General features: G+C 40.4%; 1 protein-coding gene across 1 annotated transcript in view; it reads right to left on the reverse strand.

The window, feature by feature from the left end:
* Positions 1-7,256, reverse strand: part of ARPP19 (cAMP-regulated phosphoprotein, 19kDa) — a 20,295-nt gene extending 13,039 nt beyond the window's left edge. Inside the window, exon 1 of the mRNA XM_012658054.1 lies at positions 6,919-7,256. Within this exon, the coding sequence (XP_012513508.1) occupies positions 6,919-6,963 (45 nt within the window). The 5' untranslated portion in view covers positions 6,964-7,256. The remainder of the gene's footprint in view (positions 1-6,918) is intronic.
* Between the last annotated feature and the right edge of the window lie 2,798 nt (positions 7,257-10,054).

Genomic DNA, 10,054 nt, shown 5'->3' on the forward strand with positions numbered 1-10,054 from the left:
TGGATGCGGAGAGATAGGAACACTCATACACTGCTGGTGGGACTGCAAACTAGTGCAACCTCTGTGGAAAGCAATATGGAGATATCTCAAACAGATACAAGTAGAATTACCATTTGATCCAGCAATCCCATTACTGCGCATCTACCCAAAAGAACAAAAGACATTCTATAAAAAAGACATCTGCACTCAAATGTTTATAGCACCACAATTCACAATTGCAAAGATGTGGAAACAACCCAAGTGCCCATCAACACATGAGTGGATTAATAAAATGTGGTACATGTATACCATGGAGTTCTACTCAGCCACGAAAAACAATGGTGATATAGCACCTCTTATATTATCCTGGATAGAGCTGGAAGCCATTCTACTAAGTGAAGTATCACAAGAATGGAAAAACAAGCACCACATGTACTCACCATCAAATTGGTATTAACTGATCAACACTTGAGTGTATATATAGTAATAACATTCAACGGGTGTTGGGCAGATGGGAGGGGGAGGAGGGGATGAGTATATACACACCTAATGGGTGCGGTGCACACTGTCTGGGGGATGGACACGCTTGAAGCTCTGACTCGGGTGGGGCAAGGGCAATATATGTAACCTAAACATTTGTACCCCCATAATATGCTGAAGTAAAAAAAAATTTTTTTAAAAATCTAAAAACATAAGGACACAGGTTAAAAGTAAACATATGGAGCGAGGGGAATGACAAACCAAGACAAATCCTAACCAAAATAGAGTTAGTACACCTATATTAATATCAGGTATCACAGACTTTAAGACCAAAAGCATTATTAGAGACAAAGGATCTAAATATTCATGCCTCTAATAAAACAGCCTCAAAATATACAAAGCAAAAATTGGCAGAACTACACGGAACAATTGACAAATATACCACCATGAAATTCAACACACCTTCTTCAATTATTGATCGCTGAAAAAGACAAAACAAAGCAGTCAAGATACTTGACTTTAATTCTGTACCCAACAATTAGGGAATGTATATTTTTCTCAAGCACAAATAGAAAAATTGACTAAACACTAGGCCATAAAGCAAGTCTTAACTATTTTTATCCAGACCACCATCTATCACTGCAATTCATTAGGTTAAAGTAAGTAATAATTTTAAAAAATCACAAATCTCTAACATTTGAAAATTAAAGAAATACCAAATAATTCATGATTAACCAGGCAAGGGTGAGGAACCTGCTGCCTGAAGGCCACATGTGGCCTTCTAGGTCCTAAAGTGCAGCCTTTCGGCTGAATCCAAATTTTACAGAACAAATCCTTTTATTAAAGGGGGTGTAGCAGAGAAAGATGAAGTTTTTGTTGCCTTCTTTGGTGCTTAAAAAAGAACAATCTTGAAATCAGAAGGTTGCAGGTTCCCCACCCCTGGAGGAGTAGGGTAGAGGAAACGAGCCTAATTCAAATCTGCTTCTGAAATTTTACTCTCTAAGAAGCCTTTGTGTTGTATAGCAATTTTATTACATTTTAGAAATAGATGCTGGAATGTAAGTGGATTTATTTAGCCAAGTGGTTTCTATGCCCATAAGTCACAGGGGTGAGGGTGGGGTGGGCAGAGGTAGAAGCATTCTAAATTTTGGGCTATAGGCAGCATAAACTCAGGATATTTTAACAGGGATATATGCTCATGATATATCTAAAACAAAAACCAAAACCTAAGAACAGGATTTTAAATAGTAGTTATTCTCTTGACAATCCCCAAATATCTTCTTAGTATACACTATACCCAGCACAGAGCCTAACATTTATCAATGATAGGCATGTGCATTTTTGCGAATTATACTAATACATTAGAAATCCTGTCTGTAAGTAGGTGGGGTATAAGTTATAAATACATACATATAAAAAGGACATTTAAATAAGGATTAATTTTTAGTCTATTATGGACTGATAATAATTATGTCTGAATGACTGAAACCACTTTTCAGCCTTCAGCAGAGTTACAAAGCAAGATCAGCAATAAAAATCTGACCACTCTAAGCAAATTCTCTATCTGCTCAGCAATATGTTCACTGATGCACTAACTGATGAATAAAGAGAAAGGATTAATGAAAGCCAACAAATCCTTTGGGATATTGCCAGGAAGGTAGCAATACTATATCAATCTCTATGGAAAATTACTGTTGTCGTCTTAAGTCCTTGCTGCTTGTCCAGTGCCTGGCATTTAATGAGTGTTCAATAAAAATCTACTGAAAGAACAAATACAATGTACTTTGATTGTTTCCACAAAGCTAAGAAACTTTCTACACACTTGATAGTTTCAACATCAGCTTATCTTTGAAATATTTAATATTTCATGTTATGGGAGACACAGGTTCAGGAATAGAAGTTGGTAAAGTATTAAAGTCTTGCACAAACGATAGAACAACTGTTGTACAGCAAACTGCTAAGATAGCCAAGAGAAACATTTAAAAACTTCTCTGAGGTTTATCTCTAGACTGTTAAGAATCAATGGTTGTACATAAACCAAAACAGCAAGTTGTGCTCACTCTAAATAGAAAAAGAAAACACTCTTGAACCTTTTAGTGACCAAAGGTAGTGTCAAAACAGCCCCAGAAAATACCGATATTAAGTGCTGTTTTAATAATACTGAAAAAAATGGGAAAGCAATTTATATCCACTCTTTACTGGTGATAAACAGAAACAATTATTTTCCTCTTCCACCACTCACAAAGGTACCAAGTGTATCTTTTAACCGAGTGGTCCCCAACTTTTTTGGCATGAGGGACTGGTTTCAATGGAAAACAATTTTTCCATGGAGGGGGTGGTTTCGGGAGGATTCAAGCACAGTACACTTATTGTACACTTTATTATTGTCAATATATAATGAAATAATTACACAACTCACAATAATGCAGAATCTAATGCCACTGCCACTGATCTGACAGGAGGCAGAGCTCAGGCAGTGGTAAGAGCTATGTGGAGCAGCTGTGAATACAGATGAAGCTTCCCCAGCTCTCCATTCACCTCCTGCTGTGTGACCAGGTTTCTAACAGAACACAGATCAGTCCAGTCTGCTCGGGGGTGGGATTGGGGGTGGGGGGTGAGGACCACAGTTTTAACCAACAACAAATATTTTAGCTGAGAGTTTTACTTATCTTTTTTTTTTTTTTTTTGAGACAGGGTCTTACTCTGTCACCTGGGCTAGAGTGCAGTGGTGTTATAGTATCATCACAGCTCACTGCAACCTCAAACTCCTGGGCTCAGGTGATCCTCCTGCCTCAGCCTCCCAAGTAGCTGGACTACAGGCCCGAGCCACCAGGCAGGCTAATTTCTCTATTTTTTGTAGAGACAGGGTCTCATTCCTGTTCAGGCTGGTCTGGAACTCCTGGCCTCAAGTGATCCTCCCACCTTGGACTCCCAAGGATTAGGATTACAGGTGCAAGCCACTGCATCTGGCCTAGTTACCCTTTCTAAGACATCTTAGTTTGATGCTATCAATTGAGATGTTTTAAAACAAAACTTTTAAAGCTACAACATATATGAAAAAATATATATACACATCCCTCTAGTTTCATTCAGATCTCTTAAGCGGATCTAAGGTGAGGTTCTTATTTACCATGGTCTATCCCTCTCTTTTTAACTATAGTAGCATTGCCATTTGTGTTTGAATAGTACTTGGAATAGCAATGATTTCAACAGAAAGGTTCTGAGGAAAATTCATTCAACCAACATTTTGTGAATAACACTAAGTACTAAGCTAGGTGCTGTGGGAGAAAAGATATATAAAGCAGGGTCCTTGACCTTAAGGTGCTCACAATGAAATCAGAATATTCTGAAGTTCCCACAGGCCTCTTCTCACCCCCAGAACCAGTGCACATGGCTCTCTTAGCTTAATGTTGACACATCCATGAGGTCTCTACTAAAAACTTTTAAATGTTTTGTTTTCATTTCAGCACTCATCTAAGAAACAAATATAAGCATATTCTGGGGCATCTAAATCACTATCTCACCTTTAAGTAGTGCTATGTGACTTCCATGTCTAAGCTTTTTTTTGACAGACTCAGCAGACTACTTCCAACTGTCCAGGATAAGGAGAAAATAATGGGCTGGGCTTGGTGGCTCCCGCCTGTAATCCTAGCACTCTAGGAGGCTGAGGAGGGAGGACTGCTTGAACTCAGGAGTTCGAGATCAACCTGAGCAAGAGCAAGACGCCATCTTGTATATAAAAAAATAAAAAATAAATTTAAAAAAAAAAGAATGGAGCTGAATTTAAAATGTAAATGTATCTATGACCCTGGAGAGTAAAATACCTCCCACCTTACTTTTAGAAAAAAGGAGAACTGAGTCATCACATAGCCTAGGGGAGTGTTAACTTGCCAGACTCACAAAGTCCCAGCACTTTAATAATCATTATCATATTCTCAATACACTGGAAATTTAGTTTCAGTAAAATACCAGTCACACTGAATTAATTTAGACTGGCACTGTCTGGGCACAGTGGCTCATGCCTATAATCCCTGCACTTTGGAAGGCCTAGGCAGAAGGATCACTTGAGGCCAGGAGTTTGAAACCAGTCTGGGCAACATAACACGACCACCCTCCCTTCCCTGCCCTCCCCCCATGACTCCACAAAAAATTTTTTTTAATTAGCGAGGTGTGACAAATACATGTAGTCCTAGCTACTGAGACTGAGACTGAGCTATTGAGACAGAGGTGGGAGAATCGCCTGAGCTCAGGAATTTGAAGTTACAGTGAGCTATGTATGATTGTGCACCTTGGGCAACAAAGCAAGACACTGTCTCTAAAAACAATAAATAAAATTTAAAAATTAGACCAGCTTTGTTTTTATTTAATTTGTCTTACTTTTAGGGTGGTAAAAAGTTAAGAGATAGGAGTTTATACTTATTTTTATGTTTGTACACATTTATTAATAATATCCCAATAAAAATATGACTGAATCTAGTTTTCTTCTCTGAACAGGTGCACACACTACTCAAGGTAGAGAAATAGTGACTTAGCTCTTATTCCATGCAGGGCCAAACCTTTTACCTTAATTTTTCAGAGACAATAGGCAACCTACCATTAAATTATAAAGGTATTTTTAGCTGAATACTCTGGCTTTAATTGAAAGGTCAACTGAATGCAAATAATAACCCAATTTTTTAAGGTCATCTAACTGTCCTTTCCAAATAGAAGAAACAGGTGACTTGGCCCACAGGAACCCAGAAGTGACTTTGCACATTTTTTCTCATGTTTAGGGACAGTATCCATGCCACAGGCACTTAACATCTACAGCCAATCCTCAATTCAAGAAGAACATTATATTCTTAACACATGTTGGTTGGTATTAACGACAGGAGTCAAAACCAAAGGACACTCATTAAGATAAAATATTCGAATGATCCTCAGTATTGTTAAGAGACATCTTAAGCTGTTCCAAATAAAAGAATTTACACTCTAGAATCACCATGTATACTTTAGCAACTAACACATCTTACCAAAGAAAATCACATAGCACACTCTTGGGCACCAGAAGTCAAAGCTGAGTTTGCTGTCAGTGTTTCAGATATCATAGGCTTGTTATTTTTCTGGGTTCCTAAATCCCAAACAATAATAAACACCACAACAAATATTTTACAATAAATGATAACTAATACTACTAAGATTGTAATCTTTATATGTAATTTTTGCCCCAAAAGTCCATTTTTTTGCAAAATGTGAAAAATATCCAATTGTTTTCAGTAAGTATTCACAAATAATGTGGTAACTTGGCCTATCATTCATGCTATTGCTGTTTTCTTGTTTTTCTTCAGTGACTTTACAAGTAACATCATAACAGAACTACCCAACTCAGGAAATGAACATGGTTAAGAGCATATGGAATGGGTTTAGAACACTAATCCAATTTCCGGCCTGATTAGGAACATAAGCACAACATTAAGCAGAAACCCTTACAAAGTCCAAGCATTAGACCAAATCCTATTTATGATAACAAAATCTGATTTTTAAGAATAATTGTTGGTAACTCTCCATAAACAATTTAGGAAACAAGATACCACCGACCTTTCTCATTTCTCAGTCAGCTCCACATACTCAGGAGGGCAGGGTAGCAGAAATAATTACGACAGTAGGGGCAAACACTAGCTTAGATAAATATAAGGCCTTTATACTCTTAATTTGAACCATACTGACATTCCTGGCATATTCCCCTACACCAGGAAGATGCTTCAAGTAAGTTTACAAAATATTCCTATGTTTCCAAGAAAAACCTAATCAACTAAGTTAGGAAAAAAAATTTAAATTCCAACCTTTCGATTTTTAGTCAAGTATCATATGCGAATCCCATCGGCTCATCTTTTTGAGCACACACTGCGCCAAACACTCTCCCTTTACTCACCTCGTTTAGGCCTCACAACACCCATAAGCAGCAGGTACTACTATTCTGCTATCACAGATGAAGAAATTGAAGCCTCCAGAGTTTATTAACTGGCCAGAGTTACAAGGTTCACAAGGGTAGGATCTGAAATTCCAGTCCCGGTCCACATCACTACTCAAACGCGAGATGCTGCCTTTGCAGTTAACTGCATGCCTACAAGTAGTTGGAGAGTTCCTCAAAGAAAAAACCAAAACGTCCTAAGTAAAGTGAAGTTCATAGAAAAACTTAGGTTCCACGCCTAAGCACTGAGTCCTGGGCGATCATGTATATTTAAGAGATTAAAGAAAAGGCACGGTTAGGAAAGACGTGCGGAATGTTCAAACTCCCAACACGTCGACGCCGATCACCAGAGTTACTGCGGGAAGCCCATTCTGGAGTGTTCTTCCTGCCAGAAGGGCACAAACAGCTCTCCACATCGGGCGCCGAGGCGCTGGATTCCGGGCGCGCCCCTCCGCACGCGGCTGGGACAGGCCAGGCCCGGGGCAGGCCCGCTCCCCGCGCACACTCACCTTCTGCTCCTCCGCAGAGGCTGCCTCGGGGACTTCCGCAGACATAGTGCTCCCTCTGCAGACGAGACGCCGGGAAGAGATGCGATTACCGGGTGGCCGAGGCCGCCGGGCCACCGCCTCAGGCCCGCCGCCCGCCCCCGCTCTCCTAGCGCCCGCCGGGGCCGCCTCCGCCCGCGAAAATGGCCGCCGCCTATGACGACAGCGAGCCCCGAGACGCTCGGCCGCCGCCGCTCCGGCTCGCCGCTGCGCCCCTCCCGCGCCGCGCCCCTACCTACTTGACCCCGCTTCTCCGGCTCTGCGTCGTCCAAGCACTTCCTGTTTCCTTCAAGCGTCGCGGCTCGCGCCTCACCTCACATCCGCCTGGGGCTGCCGAATGCTTCCTGGGAATTGTAGTTTCTAAGTCGAGCCGCCTCTCCCCGCCCTTTCCTGTCAATTCTGGTCCCTTCTGTTCCAGGGGTTTTACTATTTCCTCTTCCCCGCCCCTGCCTAGTCTCATTCTCCTCCTAGCTCTCCCTTCTACAACCATGCAGACGTTCTTTGGGGCTCTGCAAAGCTTCGTGCTGCTCGTCTCCATAAGTCTCTGCCCGCTGTACTTCACCTACTTAACCCCATTCTTCTCTCACAACCCCAACTCTACACCTCACTGCCTCAGGAGAACCTTTCCTTCCTGAGCCTCTCCACGAGGTCAGATCCACTTCTTAAAGGCTATCACAGCTCTGTGCATTCCTCAGCAACACGCACTGTATGATTAGACAGTGATTGTTGTGATTACTTTATTAATGTCACCTTTTCTCCTCAGATGAGCCACACCAGGGCAGGGACCTGTATGTATTTATTTATATTTCACTCCGAGAGTCCAGCATTTCCTAAATATTCAATAAATATCTAACGAAGGAATTCGACTTCCATTCATTTGTCTACTCCCAGGGGTCCTCTCCCACAACTATACCGAGCTGGAATCAAGCTCCCCCAATGACTTTCTTAAATGCCGAATCCTGTGGCTTTATGTGTAATCCGCATTCAACTTGACATCTGCATAGCTACTGGCAATACATGTTCGTTCCACAGAAACTTGGGAATAAGATTGCCCTCTGAGAGTTAAACTAGTAAAAAGCCACAGAAAATGAATGCAATTCAGGTGAGGGGAGGACAACGGGGCAATCAAAAGGCCCTAAGCGGTTGGATGAGGAATTTGGACATTCTCAAAACTCAACCAGTGTATAGAATCTTAGACAGGAAGAATTGCACTAGGATTGCAAGTGGAAAAACAAAGACCTATATTGCACCCCTTTTGGAGGAAGGAAGGAAGGGGTTTGTCAGTCAAGGAAGTATTTAAAATAAAAGGTTTAAGAGGCCAACTTTTTGACAAAGATAACCCTTGAGAGTGTCTCAAGCTAGGCCAGCTGAGAAACTTCGTAAGATCAACTACATATTTGTTCTCATACTCACAAAGTAACCTACTGGGAATTTGAATTTCCTTTAAGCAGAACTACAGAGAGAAAGGAGAATGTACTAGTTAGGCTAACTGAAACATCTAATAGTTGTATAAATATTATTTTAATAAATTGGCATTCTGATATACATCCTATATTAATGTATTTGTAAACTTGGGTTCAAAACTGATAGACATAAATATATAGAAAATTGGACGTGAGACCTTGGATAAAAAGAATTTGTTCCTGGCTGGGCATGGTGGCTCATGCCTTTAGTCCCAGCACTTTGGGAGGCTGAGGAAAGAGGATCACTTCTTCTCTAGTAATTTTGAATATAATAAATTATTAACAATAATTTTTTTACTGTACTATCAAATACTACAACGTATTCCTTCAATTTAACCGTATTTTGTACCCATTAACTAACTTCTCTTCATAATCCCCTCCCCCCTTCTCTTCCCAGCCTCTGGTAATCACCATTCTACCCACTACCGATATGATATCCACCTTTTAGCTCCCACGTATGATTGAGAACATGCAATATCTGCGTGTCAATGTCTGGCTTATTTCACTTAACGTAATGACCTCCAGTTCCATCTACGTTGTTACAAATGACAGAATTTCATTCTTTTTTATGGCTGAATAATATTCCATTGTGTGTATATACCACATTTTGTTTATCCATTCATTCACTGATGGACACTTAGGTTGATTTCATATCTTTACTATTGTGAATATTGCTGCAATAAACAAAGTGCAGATATTTCTTCCATATATTGATTTCATTTCTTTTGAATATATTTTAGCTTTTTGAGGAAACTCCATACTGATTTTCATAATGGCTGTACTATCTTACATTTTCACCAACAGTGTACCAGTGTTCTCCCTTTTCTCTGCATCCTCACCAGCATTTATTGTCTTTTTGATAATAGCCATTCTTTCTGGGGTGAGATCTCATTGCGGTTTTGATTTGCATTCCCCTGATTAGTGATTTGAGCATTGTTTCATATACCTGTTGGCCATTTGTATGTCTTCTTTTGAAAATGTCTATTCAGGTCTTTAGATCATTTCTTAGTTGGATTATTTTTATTGCCATTGAGTTTTGAGTTCCTTGTGTATTCTGGTCATTAATCCCTTGTCACATAGTAATTTGCAAATATTTTCTCCTACCCTTCACTTTGTTAATTGTTTCCTTTGCTGTGCAGAAGCTTTTTAGCTTAATGTGATCCCATTTGTCTATTTTTATTTTTTATTATTTATTTTTGTTTTGAGACAGAGTCTCACTCTGTTGCCCGGGCTAGAGTGCCGTGGCATCAGCCTAGCTCACAGCAACCTCAAACTCCTGGGCTCAAGCAATCCTTCTGCCTCAGCCTCCCGAGTAGCTGGGACTACAGAACGTGCCACCATGCCCGGCTAGTTTTTTCTATATATTTTTAGTTGTCCGATTAATTTCTTTCCACTCTTGCTCAGGCTGGTTTCGAACTCCTGAGCTCAAACAATCCACCCGCCTCGGCCTCCCAGAGAGCTAGGATTACAGGCGTGAGCCACTGCGCCCAGCCCCATTTGTCTATTTTTGCTGCCTATGCTTCTGAGGGCTTATCCAAAAGATCTTTGCCCACACCAATGTCCTATAGCTTTTCTTCAATGTTTTCTTTTAGTAGTTTCATAGTTTCAGGTCTTGCATTTAAGTCTTTAATCCATTT

The sequence above is a fragment of the Propithecus coquereli genome, unplaced genomic scaffold (assembly GCF_000956105.1).
Source record: "Propithecus coquereli isolate 6110/MARCELLA unplaced genomic scaffold, Pcoq_1.0 Scaffold57, whole genome shotgun sequence".
In the NCBI taxonomy this organism is placed as follows: domain Eukaryota; kingdom Metazoa; phylum Chordata; class Mammalia; order Primates; family Indriidae; genus Propithecus; species Propithecus coquereli.